The sequence below is a fragment of the Asparagus officinalis genome, chromosome 6 (assembly GCF_001876935.1).
Source record: "Asparagus officinalis chromosome 6, Aspof.V1, whole genome shotgun sequence".
In the NCBI taxonomy this organism is placed as follows: Eukaryota; Viridiplantae; Streptophyta; class Magnoliopsida; order Asparagales; family Asparagaceae; genus Asparagus; species Asparagus officinalis.
The window spans coordinates 258,528-276,732 of NC_033799.1; the positions used below are offsets into that span (position 1 = coordinate 258,528).

At 36.7% G+C, this 18,205-nt stretch overlaps 1 protein-coding gene across 1 annotated transcript in view; it reads left to right on the plus strand.

Moving 5' to 3' along the window:
* The window catches only part of LOC109844360 (ABC transporter C family member 2-like), a 37,686-nt gene continuing 23,416 nt past the window's right edge, over positions 3,936 to 18,205 (plus strand). Inside the window, exons 1-16 of the mRNA XM_020413360.1 lie at positions 3,936 to 4,124; positions 4,885 to 5,306; positions 6,017 to 6,195; positions 6,611 to 6,650; positions 6,788 to 6,947; positions 7,060 to 7,174; positions 7,253 to 7,333; positions 7,492 to 7,516; positions 8,708 to 8,764; positions 9,272 to 9,337; positions 11,563 to 11,637; positions 14,094 to 14,201; positions 14,786 to 14,920; positions 15,847 to 15,953; positions 16,035 to 16,128; positions 16,271 to 16,438. Of these exons, the coding sequence (XP_020268949.1) occupies positions 4,974 to 5,306; positions 6,017 to 6,195; positions 6,611 to 6,650; positions 6,788 to 6,947; positions 7,060 to 7,174; positions 7,253 to 7,333; positions 7,492 to 7,516; positions 8,708 to 8,764; positions 9,272 to 9,337; positions 11,563 to 11,637; positions 14,094 to 14,201; positions 14,786 to 14,920; positions 15,847 to 15,953; positions 16,035 to 16,128; positions 16,271 to 16,438 (1,743 nt within the window). The 5' untranslated portion in view covers positions 3,936 to 4,124; positions 4,885 to 4,973. The remainder of the gene's footprint in view (positions 4,125 to 4,884; positions 5,307 to 6,016; positions 6,196 to 6,610; positions 6,651 to 6,787; positions 6,948 to 7,059; positions 7,175 to 7,252; positions 7,334 to 7,491; positions 7,517 to 8,707; positions 8,765 to 9,271; positions 9,338 to 11,562; positions 11,638 to 14,093; positions 14,202 to 14,785; positions 14,921 to 15,846; positions 15,954 to 16,034; positions 16,129 to 16,270; positions 16,439 to 18,205) is intronic.

Consider the following 18,205-nt stretch of genomic DNA (forward strand, 5'->3'; position numbering starts at 1 on the left):
TTACATCAAAATCCTAACTTTACCCTCAACAGCCTTCCTTCTTTCTTCTTCTCCTCCTCCACTCCCCCTCTGCCCCGTCCATCAACTCTCTCCTCTAGGGGTGAGCACGGTTCGGTTCAAACCAAAAAAACCGACCGAACCGACCCGAAAAAAGCGATTTTATGAGTAAGGATGTTCGGGTCCGATTGATAACTTTTCAAACCGACCCAACCCGAACCAACCGAATATATTCCCCTTCCTCAAACCCTACCCGTTTACCCGTACCCAACCCTCAAGACTCAAGTTGCCCTAACCTCCTCATTTCCTCTCTCACTCTCAGTCCCAGCCGCCACTCCCATTTCCCTCAATCTCTCTTTCGCTCTCCTCAGGACCTCAGCTGACAGGCGTAAGGCCCGCCACCTACGACAACCAACAACCACCAGCTGCGGTCCGCCTCTCTCACTCTCTCTCACTCTCCTCAGCCGACAGGCTACCCGTGCCGCGAACGCTCCGCAGTCTCCGATTCTTCATGGATCTGTCTCCGGCTCAGGATCAGGCTCAAGATGCATCTCTGACTTTGGGGGGGGGGACATCCGCACCCGTCACCGTCACCGAGGCCGAGGTGTAACATCTCAGTGATCTATTTTGCTCTTCTTCAAGCTTCCTTCAATTCTAATCTATTTTATTTTTGTTTTTATCATGATGCTGGTAATGGATCTCGAAACCATGAATCCAACTCTTTTAATCAGAACAAAGATCCCAATTCAAAAGATTCATCTATGGATTTGATTATTTTCGTTTTTGTTATGGATTTTTTTTATTGAAACTTGCTAATCATAATTGCCTCAAAAATCTATGGATAATGGAAGTCAGCAACAACAAGAAGATGATCCATTACCAGCATGAAGTGCTTGATGAAAGTTGTATTCACTGTACAAAGTTGTCGAATATGGTTTGTTGCGTTCGTTTGCTTCTGCCTAATTCACTGTACAAAGCTGTCATGAGCATTACTTTGTTGAACTATTTGCTCGGTTGAAACTTGGTTATCTATTAAACTTGCTGCTATGTTTATTTGCTTGGATTCCTGGATATAAACTCTTGGGGTAGGTTATATTTGTGCTTTTGATTTGTTATACTTGATGAAGTTAGAACCGAACAAACCGAACCGAACCGATTTGCAACGGTTCAGTTCGCTTTTGAATTGTAGGTGGTTCGGTTCGGTTGTTCAAATTTTAATAAAAACCGATCCGAACTGAACCGTGCTCACCCCTACTCTCCTCCTCCTCCTCTCTGATCCTGTGGCGTCGAGATCCGCCGCTTGTTGGGGTTATTCTAATGGCCGACAACGACATCACCGACGACTCCACCGTCGGTCTCAGCTACGGACATCGACGACGACATCGACGACGAAGACGCCTCCCTAGCTAGCAACGAAGCCGTCAACTCCCCAACCCACTCCAGATCCAACTCCTATAAGCACACAACAACCCCTTCCCCTATCCAAGCCAAGTCCGACCAACCTCAGCCCCAACCTCGCTGATTTATCACCGCTACCACAATACACTCCGCCCAAATGCACGCCACATGTTCGACCTAGTGACTGAACACCACGCCCAACCCTTGCACCTCCTAATCTTTGAAATGTCACATCAGCCTTCAGCCGACGCTCCGCCTCCAACGTTACACCACCCACATCATGTTACGAAGCCTCCCTACCCCAATGGTGTACCACCTACACCGCAGAGTTTGACGTAGAGGTGGCGACCATCAGGTCGGTGATGGTGAACAAGTTGAATGAGATGGGGGCAACGACGCTATTCATTACGGCGGAGAAGGAGTATTTGGATATTGTGGTGGAGTTGTTGAGGTACACGTATAGAGAGATCTTGGTGAGGAGGAATGAGTTGGGGTTTGATTTGGTTGATCGTCAAAATAATTGAGAGGGAATGTGTTTGTGTTTGTATGTGTGAGTTTGTTTGTGCCGCAATTGTTGTAGGATTTTGGTGTGTGTGTGAAACGTTAAATTTTATCTACTATCAAACTCAGTGAAGAAAATGGCGATGGGGATGAAGTCAAAGGGTGGTAGATGAGGCTTATTGGGTTATTAGGTTTTGAATCTGTGTCGGATGGTATATCGGACTCGGAAATGACCAGCGATCGACAGTAGAGGGTGGGGCCCGTCGCTGGAGCAGGATAGTTGGAGGGATGAGGAGGGGCAAAGGGAAGAGCAGCGACGGTGGATGTGGAATTGAAACACTTTTGTAACGAACCGATCGCCACAACCGAGCAACTTGCAACGAACCGATCTCCGATTAATATGAGTTGCATATGTGAAACACTTTTGTATGTATGAACTGAAATACTTTTGGGTGTGTGTAATACCTAAATACTTTTGTATGTATGTAGTAGCTGTGTATATGAACTGAAATATTTTTGTAGGGATGTGAACTATAATGCAAATGTGATATAAAATTGATGCACAAATTTGTCCTATTAACTATTGAAATACTTATATATGTCATTAACTATTGAAATACTTTTGTTAGCCAACTATTGAAATACTTATATATGTCATTAACTATTGAAATACTTTTGTTAGCTTGTTAAGTTACTCTGTTATATTGTTAAGTTACACAGGTAACATGTTAACTTTTCTTGGTAGCTTGTTAAGTTACACATATAACATGCTAACTTTCGTAGGTAGATTGTTAAGCTACACAGATAACATGTTAACTATTTTTGTTAACTTGTATGCTACACATATAACATGTTACCTTTTTTTTGTTAACTTGTTAAGTTACACAGATAACATGTAACGTTGGAGGCGGAGCGTTGGCTGAAGGCTGATGTGACATTTCAAAGATTGGGAGGTGTAAGGGTTGGGCGTGGTGTTTAGTCATTAGGTCGAACATGTGGTGTGCATTTTGGGTGGAGTGTATTGTGGTGGCAGTGATAAATCAGTGAGGTTGGGGCTGAGGTTAGCCGAACTGGGCTTGGATAGGGAAAGGGGACGCTGTGTGCTTATAGGAGTTGGATCTGGAGTGGGTTGGGGAGTTGACGACTTCGTTGTTGGGGAGGCGTCTTCGTCGTTGATGTCGTCGTTGGTGTCCGTAGCTGAGAACGGTGGCGGAGTCGTCGACGATGCCGTCGTCGGCCATTAGAAAAACCCCAACAAGCGGCGGATCTCGGCGCGGGAGAGGGAGCCGGCGCGTGGGGGAGGGGGTAGAGGGGGAGTGGAGGAGGAGAAGAAGAAATAAGGAAGGCAGTTGAGGGTAAAGTTGAGATTTTGATGTAAAATACATTGAAACTTGGGAGAGGTGAGCTGGAGGGGTTGAGGTACAAAATTTTCAAAAATTAGGGAATGTTATATTAGATAATATTTTATAATATTTATTATATTACATTATAATAGATTTTTATAATATAATATAAATAAAATATATTATATATTATAATACAATTAACATATATTAGATATTTAATAAATTAGTGCTTCAAAATTATCACACTTCCCTCATGATTGTTCCAAATTTAAGAATGTGATAATTTTTGAAGGCTGGGAGAAGAAGTTTGTATGAAAGTGAGATAATTTTGGGAAAAATGAGGGTAATTGTCCCACTCTTATTATCCCAATGAATAACACATTAAAGTGAAATCATAATCTTATTATCTCAATGAATAACACAATAAAATAAAGTCTACAAAATTATCGCACTCACCCTAAAATTATGCCAACCAATTACCTCCTGAACCCAAAAGAGAGCCACGGTCGTTTGACCAGCCGCGCTATTTGAATGAGTATTTTTATTTATAATTATGTTTATACACTAGTAAAAGGAACTCTTTTTGCAATTTGCAAAGGTAGGTGTACTTTTGTTCATTGGCCTTTTTTTTGGTCTCCTTTTGCTTTATATATTCGTAAGCGGTGACGAACGGACGCGTTCCGCTCCTCTCGTCGTAAAATAATAAAAAATAATAATAATGAAATAAAATAGATACCGGATTCCATAGGAGGACAGGAGCGGAACAATTATAAAAAGAGCGATATTATTTGAGAGAGAGAGAGAGGGGGGGAGGAAGCTGAGAGAGTGTGGACTTTTTTACCGTCTCCGAATCTGCTAGGGCGCCTCCAGAGCCAAGCAGAGGTAACGCAGCCCACCCATTCTCTCTCTTATCTCTTTCTTTTGCTCTCTTCTTTTATTATTGAGAATTTCTTTGATCGCCTGGATATTTGTATACATAGTGTGATTAACTGGTCGGATCCACTCTGTAGGAGTTGTATCAGGCATTTTGAATTGGTATTCTTCCTTTTGATCTCGTTTCGGGTCATTAGTCTTCTTACGTTTCTCCCCTGATATTTTTCAATTTTTTCCCCTTTTGCTATTATTATTTCTTATCAAAATCTTGTCTAGTCTTTGTCTTTGCTTAGATTTTTTTTTTGTGGGTAGTTTTTATTTTTTGCTGGGTTCTAATTAATATGTTAAAACTTGGCTGTTGTACAACATTAACTTATTGGATGTCAGATACGGTTATCCTCTTTTTCCTCCTAAAAACAAGATAACGCGATGATTTTTTTTTTGAATTCGGTAACTATTGTCGTAAAGCTTAAGAAGTTGTTCTGGCTGTAACTTGAAAAAAGTGCTACTATTCCATTCCATTCCATTCTGAATCCGTGAGAACATTTGATTGGTTATCAATATGTTGGATATTCGTCACTATTTTTACTATTTGAATAAAGTTAAACCAGAGCTTGTGAGAAAGTTTCCTTACTAAAATAGTTATTGTTATCATCATCATCATCATTGATTGTGATTCGGACCAGTCATGCTTATCCACACTAGTTTAATTTCTGACGGCTTCCGGGCCTTATTTTTTTTTTATTTTTCTTTTGCTTACTTGCTTCAGGCCTTGAGGACAAATAAGCCTTGAAAGGAGTTTAAAGCATATGGTGGGAGTCTGAAGTGTTGGGGGTTATCTGAGACCAGCTGAAAGAAATGGGTTTTGAACCACTGGTTTGGTACTGTCAGCCCGCGAAGAACCAGATATGGGGGAAGGTGGTTGAGAATGCCTTTGGTGCTTATACGCCCTGTGCCATCGAGACCTTGGTGGTCGGGATCTCACATCTGGTTCTTTTTGGTGTGTGCTTTTATCGCATATGGCGTACTGGGAGAGATCTCACTGTTCGGCGGTACTCCTTAAGGTCTCACTATTACAATTACATGCTGGGCATATTGGCTGCCTACTGTACTGCAGAGCCTTTATTTAGGTTGATCTTTGGTTTCTCCGTCTCAAATCTTGATGGACAGACCAGTGTTGCTCCCTTTGAGGTTAGTTGCTTCGTTCCTAATCAACTACTGATCTATTCTTTTGGTTTTCACAGCACCTTCATGCAAATTATGAGATAATTCATAAATATTTAATCATCTTTACTGTCCAACATTCCTTCAAATGTTCTTCTTCTTTCCCTTTCCAAGAGGGAGATTTTCACCATTCTCAATTATTGGTCTTGCAACTGTTCTATAAGTGTTAACAAAATTTTGCAATGTATCACACTACAGTTTCTGTGAACATTAGGGTGCACTCACTTATATGTTACTATATTTCTATGCCCCTCCAGAATCTCATCTAAACTTGTCACTTAGTGTATGTTTTTCCAGAAAACCTTTTTTCTTTTCTTTTTTTTAAAATTGTACTTATCTTCCATTGTATAAAAGCTTTTAGATATATCCTTTTACTTCCACAACCATTTCATCCTACAAAAAGTGATTGCATGTTTGCCTAAACTTCTACCTTCCCTACGGGCTAATCATTTACCTTTCAGGGAACCTCCTACTCTTGCCAAATTCTTGAAGCAAGTATTAGTTTTGTTTGTATGGTTGAAATTCTGACCTTATTCTCATTGGAAAATTTAGGTCTTTGGCGGACATTGTTGAACAGAACAATGTTTTCTAATGTGCTTCTTTTGAAGCGTGATTTCACTAATTTGGCTAGTTGAGGGCTTTTTTCTATATATTTAATTCTTTCCTGTTCCCTTCAGATGCTTACGCTGATAGTTGAGGCTGTCGCTTGGTGTTCTGTGCTTGTTATGATTGGATTGGAGACTAAAATCTATATCACAGAATTTCGGTGGTATATCCGTTTTGTAGTTGTATATGTTCTGGTGGGGGAAGCTGCTCTTTTCAATCTTGTTGTCTCCGTTAGAGGGTATTATGACAAGTGAGTTACTCACTCTCTCGGTTTCTTGCTCCTACTACAATGCAATATCTGTTTAAAACAATTGTTAATTTCTTTGTGCAGATAAATTACTTAATTTGCCCCATCTTTAGATTTCTTTCTCCTAAGAACAGGATAGATTGTTAATAGAAACAGAGTATATATGCTTGATAGTGTGTCACAATGCGAAGTTCTGAAAATTGGCCTTGTAGCCATCTATGCACGAAAATGTAAGCTTAATGCAATTTTCTTTGAAGTTAGTAAAGTTTATGGACTGAAAATCTCAATCTATTTTGTTTTCATGTATTTAACTTTAGATGGAGGCACATACTACATTAATAGTTTTCCTCTTGTGAACCTCGTGTTTAAGTGAAAAGAACTTACATCTTCTTTTCCATACTCTCTTTGTCTTGTGCAGATCGGTGTTCTATCTGTACACCAGCGAGATAGTTTGTCAGGTTTGTTTAGACATTTGGATTGTTTTAAACATGCAGTTCTTAATCTTCAATCTATGATTACGAAAGTATTTTCTACTTGTTTTCATGTTTATTCCCTTAAATGTGTGCTATTAGTTATAGATATTCTCTTCATGCAGTTTTTGTTTGGAATCCTCTTGCTGCTCTATGTCCCTACTCTGGATCCTTTTCCGGGTTATACACCCCTTAGAGCTGAAGCCCTTGTTGATAACACAGACTATGAACTGCTTCCTGGAGGAGAACAAATTTGCCCCGAGAGACATGTGAATGTATTTTCAAGTAAGCATATAGAACTTAATCTTTTACAACGTGTAGCTGGAAACATGTGGAATTGATCCTTGCTCGTGCTGACGTCTGCATAATGTAACCGTGTCATCTTTTATTCTTTCAGAAATATTTTTCACATGGATGACTCCAATCATGCAACTGGGATATAAGAGGCCTATTACTGAGAAGGATGTCTGGAGATTAGATACATGGGATGAGACGGAGACATTGTATAGCCGGTAATCATCTTTCTTGGGTATCCTCTTAATCACTTGACCTTTGTCTTGTATACTCTTATAATGCAATATTTTATCCAGGTTCCAGAAATGCTGGTCTGATGAATCAATAAAGCCAAAACCGTGGCTTTTGAGAGCACTATGCTTTAGTCTTGGGGGAAGGTATGGCTTCGATGGTTCAATTTTCTTTCTTCATGTCAGCTGTTGGTTGTGGTTGAAACTTGAAAATTTCTGTTTAATGTGCTATACATTTTCTATAACAACTTTCATGGTTTTTCTATGACCCGATAAATTCTTATGTAATATTGCTTTGGCTGCAGATTTTTGCTTGGAGGTTTTTTCAAGGTAATAGTTTGGAGTTATGAATTTATTTGTACTGACATCGTTTCAAGTCTATCTAGTAATGTTCTTTTAATTTAAATAGTATACTCACTGAATGTTTTTTATATTCACTATATATTGCTAAATTTCTTCTGAAAAGTTGTTGTTTACCTACTGCTCACATTACCTTCTGTTTAACTTTGCTGTTTAACTTTGCATTAAGAAACAACACAAATTATAACTAGGGTGTTGACACCTCACCTGTCCCATGCCTTGGGTCCCCTATTTGGGTCCTTGAGGCATTAATGTTATAACTAATAGATACTATGCTTTCACTAGTAATCCCCAAATGGTTATAAGACACCTAAGTGTAAGATTAGACAAAGATAACAAATCAACACCACACAACTTTAGTTCCTGTCGCGTCTTAAATCAACAAAATAACCCTAATGACTTATAGGCCTCACAGGTCTTGCCAATTGCAAATAAAAAATTATAGATAAAAGCAAACTCAAAACTCAACTCGAGACTTAAGTTTCAACCATGTAAATGCTCAACAGAGCATGCTCAAACATAATTTGAAAAGAATTTGTACATTACATTTGAAACCCCATCCATTAATCTTCACTCACTTCCGTTAGTGAATATTCAGTTATGTACATTAAATTTGTCCTAACCACATATGAAAAAATGTTTTTTTTTTTGAAAATTTTAGAATATAATTAATTGAATCTTATCCTTGAGGCCAGATTTCTCTCCTCTCAACCAAAGAAATGCTAATAGAAATGTTGACTTTTAAAAATACTAACTTATAGCATCAGTTTTCTCTCAGTTATGAAGAAGATCTAATTAGTTGCAAGTTGAGCAAATTGTTTATTCTCATCTGCAAAATGTATGTATAACATGTTCGTTGAAGATGACTGGCATGTTATATAAAGGCATGTACAATGATTTCGCAGATGCTGAGAAAATATTACATACATATTGGCTTTTTCGTGCTTGTGAGACGTTTGATTGAATTCCAGCCTGGACATATAATTACTTTGAATAGTTATTTTCTTTTTGATTGAAAAAGATTTTTGTCAAAGGAACATTCAGAAGTGAATTGTAGCTACGGCAAATTAATGATCTCTTAGTCATGTTACAGTACACATTGCAAATTACGCTCTTTCATTGAGTTTGGACTATTTTATGTTCTCTCTTTGGATTTTGTAGATTGGCAATGATGCTTCTCAGTTTGTGGGCCCGCTAATTCTTAACCTGCTTCTTGAGGTCAGATTCCATTGAAGTTTCACATATCTAATTCCTTTAGCTGCATGTTTAATCTTATTGATTGTAAGCGCACCCTGTTTTTTAATGTTGAAACAAACAAAGCCATAATTAGATAAGGAAACAAACAAAGTAAAACAAGCCGTAATTTCCCTGGTGCATAACAGCGAGGAGTCCATCTACAAGGCTCCACAGATTAATTCATAATTTCCCTGATGCTAGAAAGTGATGAAGTGATTTTCCTTTGCACAAAGCACATAATATAAATTTCTGAGAAATCAGAATTTTTTGTGAACAGGCACACAAACAATTACTTTTTTATGTTGATACTTGATAGGATGCTAATTGGAGAAAATTTAAGATTTTGATATGAGAGTTTAGCAATGTATCTGGAACGTCTATTCCTTTTTTCTTAGTTGGACAATGATGCATTTTTTCATTTTAATTATACCTTTTCTATGATTTTGTGATTTAATGAAAAATTTATATGCTGTTTATTATTATGTGCAGTCTATGCAAAAAGGGGATCCATCGTGGAACGGCTACATTTATGCATTCTCAATTTTTGCTGGAGTGGTATGAACCTTAAAATACTATAGAGTTACATTGTTTCCGATGTTCATGTTCCAATCATTTCAGCTTACTCTTATATTTCCATATCATGCCTTATCAACAACATCCTTATTAAAGGGTACCTATGAAATCTCAAACTTATTTCAGAAATATGTGGCAACGTTTGAACTGCTTGTAAAATTGTATTTGCTGTTTTTGTTATCTTCTGGCACCTACTCATCCCAAAAGCATAAGTCAGTAATATGGCATATAATATGACAAGTATTCTATTAATGTTTGTCAATCTCATCTCTCACAGCCACCATAGCAGCAGTTATATAAAGCAGGAAGAATATATGAGTAATATCGAATAAATATATGGCAAGTATCTCATGTTTTCTACTCTTCTTGGTCATTATGAGTGTTTTTCAAAAATTAACATATCTTTTTATTATCTTTTGGGGGAAATAGTTCCTCCCAGGATGGTGTCAAATGATCAGGTTTATAAGGGAATAATTCCTATAATGGAGAAGGATACTTTGGACAGTGCAACATTTCACAATTGAAGTTGAAAATCACCATCAAGATACATACTGTATTATTCAGCATAAAATGTTTAGAAACCAAGGAATCAAGGATTTCAAGATCCATACAAATGAAGAGGACAAAAATGGTATTATTGATTATTTTTTGATTTGGAGCCTAAAGATTGCCAATAAACTTGGTATTTATGCATTTTATAATATCTGAATTAAACCATGAGTTACATTCTTAATTTTATGTGGAACTCTTCATTGTTTGTGTATTTATCCCTCTCTAACCTCAGCAATAATACAATGTCACTAGCAAACAACTAGAACTGTCATGGCTATTTAGTTCAATGTACCCAGTTTAAGTTCATGCGAACTTAATTTCGATCCTTGATAGAAGTTTATTATGATAGCTGAAGGCTTTTTATTCCTTTCACTTTTTCTCACCTTAATTGTTGCATTGTTGAGCATAGTCTATACCACATTGATCTACCTACTAGACGAGTGCGTTTGACTGGGCCAGGACTGGTGCTTTTTTGTTTGGCAATAAACTGGGCCAATGTTGGCCCAGTTTTTGTAAGCTAAAAAGGCCCTCTAAACTGGTTTTAGTTTGGACCAGCCCTCCCTGGTCCAAATTAAAACCAGTTTAGAATGCAACTGGGCCAGGACTGATCCTGGCCCAGTTTTTGACATTTTGCTAAACACACTAAGTGTCTCCAAATGGCAACTTGATTCTTCTTAATAACCATACGGAAATCTTGTAAATTACCTCCAAAGGGCACCATTATTCATTTTCATAATAGTGAGATGGACATCTCTTCTCTCCTAGTCCTGCCTATATTTTCAACAGAAATGTTTCTTGTTCTTAGTAAACAAGTGGCTTCCATGGGTAATATCCCTGGATAAGGTCTTAATTGGTTTTCAAGGTTCCAACTTCCAAGAAAGTTCCTTGTGGCCCTTTGGCTCCTGATGTAACACTCCTGTTGTATCTCAGTTAAGAAAAGCGTGAAAGAATATGATATTACACAACATCGATGTAACTTTTGTCCATTGTGATATATGGATTGGAAATTGAGGTTCTATTGGGTAAAAAAATTGAATCAGGCCTGTGTTTCTGACTGGAAAATTAGGAATGCCTCACTGGAAAATTGTGTTTATACTTATATTATTTGAAGTGGTTAGTAAGGTATTTCGATAGGATGAATAGTACTGTTTACTTATTTATGAATAACAATCATGGAACTTGTCCTTTTTTCTTATTGCAAGTCTGTTTTTCCCCATCTTCATCTAAAAGAGCTAGTCCTTCCCAAAAAAATATTAGTTTTTTTTAGCATGCCCACAGATCTTTAGTAACTAACCAAAACAACATATTAGTTTAACCAATAATCTGTTCGTTACGTTTGTATAATCATGTGAGATTAAGGTAATTACTTTCTAAATTTTGTGATGCAGACAATGCTGATAGAAGAAACCTTTCTCTCTTTTCTAGCATCTCTGGGCAATCACAAATTTGATTTCTTTAGATATCATTTTCACTTTTTTGTTCTATTTTTTCTGCGTTACCTTGTATTCTGCTATTTAATTGAAGAATATGCATATTTGATGCAAATAATATCATCATGGGTTTGCATAGCATCAGTATTATATTGAGTTGGTAAATAGTTTGGTATCTGCTGAAAGGTATGCTTTGCTCCCTCACATTTTCTCTTTTTCGTTCAGGCACTGGGGGTGCTATGCGAAGCACAGTATTTTCAAAATGTTATGCGTGTTGGGTTTCGGTTGAGATCTACTTTGGTATGTTGTAAACTTTTCGTTGCTATGTTTGATGTACAAGTTTCACTGGTCAACCATCAGTACTAGGCTTACTAGTTTTGGGATATTATATATAGGAAATATATTCCTTATAACATTTCAAGCTTTTTTGGATCCTAATAAATAACATGCCACTCGTTTAAGTTATTGCAGGAAATGAATAAAATGTAGCCAACTATAATATATACCCCATGTACTCTTTGATGAACCTTAGCTACTCATCGGTGTAGATTGTTCAGCCGTATAATAATGGAGGCTGAGTGATTCATGGCAGCCAGATGCTGTATTAGCAAATAACTTGAATTTTGTTATACTATACGTTAAGTGGTAGTTTTCACTGACTGTTCTAATGACGAGGGACATCCTGACAATTTAATTGTCTCAATAAGTGCCGACTGATAGGGATTTGGTCAGCCTAATATAAAACTGGGTAGTGGACTCACAATCATTTTTTCCCTTTCATTGTTGAATCGTGTGAGCCAATAGCTTTTCATTTTCTTTAACAATAGCACATGAGCCATATGTTATGCAACATGGTCTGGATTTTCTTTTGCATTGATAGCATATGTATTCATCTTTTCCATGTCAAATGCTCAAGTATGTTCTTATGTAGGCTACACATTTCTCCATCTTTGCTCTTGCAATAGTGCTACTTGATCTATGACTCTGGAATCAAGCATTTTATACTATTATACTTTTGAAAAATGATTAAATTTGTTTATACTACCTTTTTTTACTCAGTTCTTTTGTCCACTTACAATAACTATATGTTTCTTTCAAACTAATGTGTGCATCGGTATCCAGAACATGCAAGAGCTCTATTTTTGTGGTTTTATATCTAGCTTAGGCTTAGCTACATTACCTGTATCTGAGTCTAGTAGCAAAAATAAAGACAGCAAAAGTGACGTCAGTGATATTGGATGTGTGGAGTATGAGGCATTATGTCTCAAATTCATAGCATTATGAATAACTTATCTTTATGGTGAGGTGTGTTAGACATCCAATATTTGTATTTATGGAGACTTCCCAGAGGTTCTGACTTTTATTCTTGTCAAAGAGGTTTTGAAAATGTCATTTTCCATTATTATTATTATTATTATTATTATTATTATGTTTCTCCATTGTGTAACTTGAGGAATAACTTGAGTAATATTCTTCCATTTTCCTTTTTTCTGACGTGACTTGTTTGCCTGCCATGTAACTTGAGTAATAACTTGTGAGAGATAATGTTAATATCTGTTCTTCTCATATTCCTAGAATGAACATGAAGTTAATGTAAAGATGTATAATTATTTAACTTTTAATTCGATCTTCAGAAACCATAAAAAATAACTGCAACTAAATCAATTTTACTTAAATGCTAACTTCATCTTCTAATTCTGCATGTTGCTTTAGAAGAGTCTTCTTCCTCTCCTCTTCACTTCATTATCTGTATCTTGCCAATTTCTCCTTGATGGTTGCTTTATGAATTCTATGTATTCAACTTCAAAATCGAAACACAAATATCATTGTGAATACGCTCAATGGTTCCTACTGATGCTTCCTTCCTTGTCCATCTTTATTTTTTGTATAGAAGTAGCATATTAAAACATATCTGCACGTGAAGAATCGTTGCTTTTGTCAATGTAGCAAGATGCATCATATTCTTGTTGCGAGATATACATTTCTTTAGCTCCCTTAATGACAATGTAGAGAGTCCATGGCGAGCTTATTTGAAATAGTAGTTAATTTATCCCTTGACTTGTTGTTGGTTGTACCTGCCAGCCGACTAAGGCAGTAACAAAAATTTATTCTTCATTGGCAAAGAATTATAGCCGACACAGAGTTATTTAGAGTTTGCTTACCAGCTGAGGACATATAAATAATGACCTGCCTAAACTTTTACTGTTTTCTCAGTGTAAACCAACTGTCCTTATGTATAATTCGTGCCTGATCTCCATGCACTTAAGCACACATTTAACTTCAAAACTACTCTATTCTAGTGAAACTTTTTCCACCGCCATACTCTTCATTCGTATCACTCAGATGAATAATATGAACGACTGGAATACTGTTTTTAATTTGCATTAGCTCTTAAAGGAATAAATCCTTTGTTAAACAACATCAATTTAATGTTAATGTTTTTTGGTTAAATAAGCCGGTCCCATAAATTTGGGATAAAGATGTCGTTGCTATTGTATGTTCATTGGTTAAACACTCACTTTTTGCTCTCTGTAATCATGTTTGCCTTCCTGATCGGACTTGCTGAAGTTGCTGTGAATTTCATGTATCACTTTAAACAGTTTGCTCATGTTTTCTAAAATTTAATTATCTAGATGATAACCTGAAAATTGTCAAGGAATTTACTTCTGGGTATATACTTTTCTCATGGTTCATAAACGTCCATGAAGACCTTTTTATCTTAAAATTCTCTGTATACTCACAAGTTACAATTTCAGGTTGCTGCAGTGTTCCGCAAGTCACTGAGATTAACACACGAGGGTCGAAGAAAATTTGCTTCTGGAAAGATAACTAATTTGATGACAACTGATGCAGAATCACTTCAAGTATGTGCTCAAATACTCTGTATCTATTGGTAGAACATTTTGTGTCCAAGTATATACTACATGCAAATTGTGCTCCCCAATTTTCTATAGCTGTTGTTTGATGGACTATATTTATTTTTGTCAAATGAGTTACTGGTTTCTTACAACTGAAGACAATATGTCATTACTAATTGTTAATTGCTGGTTGAATTTTGAAATTTAGAATAAAGGCTTAACGAGTCCTAGGATATTTTAATATGTATCAGCCAACATGTATTATAAGTTGTACAGTGATCATAGTATTAGGATATATTAGTTGTTAATTGGTTGTTGACTTTTGAGCTTTAGAATAAAGGCTTAACAAGTATTAGGATACTTTTATTTGTATCAGTGAAGATGATTTATAAGTTGAACGATGATTGTAGTTTTCACTTAATGTGTTGCAAATCTTCCATGAGAATCTTGCGTCAGCTCATGTTGGTAAAAAAAAATCGTGTTCGTCTGTTATATGGAAACAACCTGCATCTTATTCTCCATGAAAGTGGAATTCAGCATTTTCTGGTTCACGACTGAAGTTTTTTTTCTTTTTCCTTTTTCTTTGGCAGCAAGTTTGCCAACAGCTTAATAATCTATGGTCAGCTCCTTTTCGGATTATAATAGCCATCATCCTTCTCTACAAGCAGCTAGGGGTTGCTTCCCTTATAGGGTCATTGATGCTGGTCCTAATGTTTCCAATACAGGTACTTAGCTTTATTATCTCCCTCTACTTTTATTGACTTGGTTGCTTAGTTATGAAATCACTTTGTATGCTGCATCTTCTCACTGGTTTAGATAGGGATCCATCACACAATCCATCACACAAGCCTTTGATCTTTTTATTGGAAAAAAGGAATGCTGGTATAGAAAAAATAATCTCATGTCCTAACTTTTAGGACTTGAGGTGTGGTTCATGTGTTTACTTGTCCTTGTCTATGCATAATAGTGATAGTCCTGGCTTCGTGTTATTGAGAAATTTACTTCCCGGACCAAGTCTATATGGGCCCTGACAAAGAATGGTTAACAGCCGGCATATGGTTAGGACGTGAGCCTATGAAGCCGGTTGTTGTAGTCCCAATTCTAACACAAGGAGATTTCTGATGGGCGTCATATTGCCAACTGACACCTCTGCTTAATCATAGCACATTACCCAGATTTAAGCCCAGTAGTTACCAAACATTAAGTTTCCAGTTCAATTGTTTCTTCATGGAGTACGCTTGATTCTTGATGACTCAAAATTTCTCTCTTTTCTGGTTAAGTCTGTGTATTTTCTGGTTATTCAGTTATATGTGCTTCCATAATAAAATGAAATACACGGCCTGCAGCAGTGGTCAGAACCAACTAGTTAAATGGCCAACAAGTCTATGCATTTCCCTTTTCTTTCTTTTCTGTTTTATTTTTGGGGATAGGAGTGGAGCTAGGGTTCTCTCATTTTAGTTTTCAACTCCAATGTATGATTACACTTTGACTTTTCTACCTGAGATAAAAATTCCATTTTGTATGTCTTGTGTCTGTAGCACAGAAAAATTCCTGAGAAAGCTATGGATAGTAATTCCTTTGTTTAGAAATTTATTGTTTAAAAATTCCCCCCTATGTCTAATATTTTATTTGTTTTGTTTCATTGTGTTAGACAATTGTGATCAGCAAAATGCAGAAGTTAAATAAGGAGGGTTTACAACGTACTGATAAGCGTATTGGCATGATGAATGAAATATTGGCTGCTATGGACACTGTCAAGTATGTTGTGACTTGATTCACACTATTATTGTTTTAGAATTTTAATTTTGTGGGTCATTTTATGCTTTGATTGAAACACAGATGTTATGCATGGGAAGACAGCTTCCAGTCTAAAGTGCAAAGCATTCGCAATGATGAACTTTCATGGTTCCGGAGCGCTCAGCTACTTGCAGCGGTATATAAACATAATATCCCGACAATTCTTGCTAGCATTTCTTTGTTTTATCTGTGGAACTGCGCGACCTAAACTCAAATGTGTCTGCTGTTTTCTTCAAACTTGCTATCCTCCTGATTCTCACTTGCTACTGCTATTGCAGTGCAACTCATTTATCCTCAACAGCATTCCAGTTGTTGTTACTGTAATATCATTTGGGGTGTACTCTCTTCTTGGAGGCGAACTGACACCTGCAAAGGCATTCACATCACTTTCACTGTTTTCAGTTCTTCGCTTTCCTCTGTTCATGCTTCCAAATCTGATCACTCAGGTACTGCACATTTTTTTCTCATCAGTGATTGTTTTGCATATACATGAGAATCTCTCATCAACCTTCTAAATCTAATGTAATATTTTTAGTCTGAGCGTACTTATAGTAGATGGGTACCTCTACCCAGATTCTTATTCACCTTAACTGTTGTGTTTTTCTTCTATAAAAACTAATTTAATTTTGCTTGCAGTAGTAATTTAAATAACTTCTTCATGCTTATGAAAACTCGCATAACATCTAGTTCTATATATCTTGATTCATTTTCTATCCTGTTGTTTGATTTATTTCCATGATTTTTCAACTTTCACCTTTGTTTGTTCAGCCCATTTACCAATGGATATCCAATTCAGGTTGTGGTATTGTAGCATTTATATCCTTACGTTCCTCTCCTTGATTCTAGATTGAATCCTCAAGATTCCCACCATAAATTTTTGAGGTGTCAAGAAAAAATGGTACTTTAGCAAGCTCTACTGTACAATATATTGGAAGTGTCTTCCTTTTGTTTCTCTTTTTTGACTCTTTTACGATTTGTGTGTTCAAGCTTGCTTGTAGTTGTCTATGCTGAGATAGTTTCTGAAGTCATTGTTACAACTTTATTTCATATATTGTTGCGTTCTTCTTATGCCTGAGCCTTTCAAATTAAAATGAATCTGGCTATGGAGGACTAGGCTCCAATAAAATATTTCACAATTAAATAAGAAGAAGAACAATAGGATGTCAACATGGCATTAACCCTTTGAATTGGAGTGAATGCCCTGTCAAAGGAAACTATGACAAGGGAGGGTATTGAAATAAGTCTAAGAAAGTAAGTTATTGCATGGTAAAAAAAAAACCTACCTTATTCATTCTGCAACTTAATCTAGTACAATTAAGTACTCATGCATAATTGTATGAGTCTAAGAAATAGTACAGGGCTTGCAGGCGAAGGGTAAATATAATGGATTTGCTATACGAACTTGTATACAAATATATGTTAAAAACAAAGTTAAGAAAACATTAAACATATTTATAAGCCTGAAACCAAGAATATTGGATTGGCTAGGCATTTCAAATAGATTAATGAAACTCTATTCCTGTTGTAAATTACAGTATATGGTGCTGTATAGATGTATGTGGACTAGACTGTATATGTGAAACTTGTTACAGGGCCAAGTCGTTGTTCTAGTACTGTAAGGGAGAAGAAGCAGAGGATAAATGAAGACTAGTGACTATAATTTCCAAACTCCTCCCAAACAACTATACCCAAAGGTTGTGTGGTCCTTGACGACTCATTAAATTTGATGGCAATCCAAGTGGAAGGACCCCATGCTTATTGTGTAGTAGTGCAGGAGTAGTTTGAAGAGTGTATTTCATTTAGAACTAAAACAAAATATAAGTACAAACAAACTAGGTGATTATGCTGCACCTAAGTAGTCCTTCACCACTTCTGTTTTTCTTGTTTTTGCTGCTTTTGAAAAGAAGCCCATGTGGGGTTAATGTTGATATTGGCAGCCCCTAACCCCTGATTCAACCCTAACACCTTTTCTTTGGCAGTATAAATGGTGGCACGTTGGGCATGGGTGGTAACTCATTCTTTTGTATTTTCTGCTTGCTCTTCTTGCTATCTCATTTTGTCTTCCCTTTCCCTAAGCTTGTGTGTTATGCTGCAGTGTATCACATGTCGCGCTCAACCATTTTCAGGGCTCTATAGTAGGACATATTATAATAAAATAACCCCCCCCCCCCACCCCCCCCCCCCCCCACCCCCCAAAAAAAAAACACCAAACT